At 41.9% G+C, this 788-nt stretch overlaps 1 protein-coding gene across 1 annotated transcript in view; it reads right to left on the bottom strand.

Annotated features, from left to right (window-relative positions):
* Nucleotides 1-207: 207 nt before the first annotated feature.
* The window catches only part of LOC119409593 (DNA-directed RNA polymerase III subunit RPC7-like), a 37,495-nt gene continuing 36,914 nt past the window's right edge, over nucleotides 208-788 (bottom strand). The window contains exons 6-8 of the mRNA XM_037676493.1: nucleotides 604-720; nucleotides 399-509; nucleotides 208-316 (exon numbers count right to left, since the gene is read on the bottom strand). Of these exons, the coding sequence (XP_037532421.1) occupies nucleotides 423-509; nucleotides 604-720 (204 nt within the window). The 3' untranslated portion in view covers nucleotides 208-316; nucleotides 399-422. The remainder of the gene's footprint in view (nucleotides 317-398; nucleotides 510-603; nucleotides 721-788) is intronic.

Raw genomic sequence — 788 nt, 5'->3', positions numbered from 1 at the left:
GTTAAAAAAAAGTATGCTTTTTTTATAACTGTTTGTTGCTGTTGTCCATTGTTGTCATCTTTTTTGTTAAATCAGGTCTCTCTTGTAAATGAGTCCTCGAGGCTCAATGGGATTTACCGTCTAAATAAAGGTTGATAGAAAAAACCCATCCATTTATATAAATAAACTAAATTGAATTGAATTGAGGTTTCCTCAGGTACCTTTACTTTTCACTGGTCCACCTGCTCAATCACAACCAGGCTGATGGTCCAAAAGAGTCCCGTCTTTCAGAACCACACAGGACAGATTCATCATCGGCTGTACACCCACTTTACTTCTGGGAATGAATTTAAACATCACTTATTTCTGACACTGTTTATTAGTAAATAAAAACAACCGTTTGTATAAAACGTTAAAACCATTTTCGAAGAAAGTGTTCATCGTCAGTAAATAGCCTCATCCATGTCGTCGTCGCTGTCTCCTCCGAAGTCCTCGCCATTATCAAAGTAGGACATGATGTAGTCCGTCTCCTGCAAGATAAACACGAGTTGGTCAGAACCTGAACCTCCATACAGATCCCTGAATCCAATTATCATGATGACCTCGGGTCAGGGGTCACCTCACCTCTTCAAACTCTTCCTCATCGTAATCCTTGACTGCCTCGACTTCCTCTTCATCCTGCTTCTTCTTCTCCTCTCCCTCTTCCTCTGAGCGTTCCTGATCCTCCTCCTTCTCCAGGGTCTACATGTCACATGACAGGTTACATGGCTCAGATCACATGACAGGTCACATGGCTCAGATCACATGAC

This window comes from Nematolebias whitei, chromosome 5 (genome assembly GCF_014905685.2).
Source record: "Nematolebias whitei isolate Nwh7 chromosome 5, NemWhi1, whole genome shotgun sequence".
NCBI classification, from domain to species: Eukaryota; Metazoa; Chordata; class Actinopteri; order Cyprinodontiformes; family Rivulidae; genus Nematolebias; species Nematolebias whitei.
Note: the sequence above shows the minus strand (reverse complement) of the source record. Positions and strands in the feature narration are given on the sequence as shown.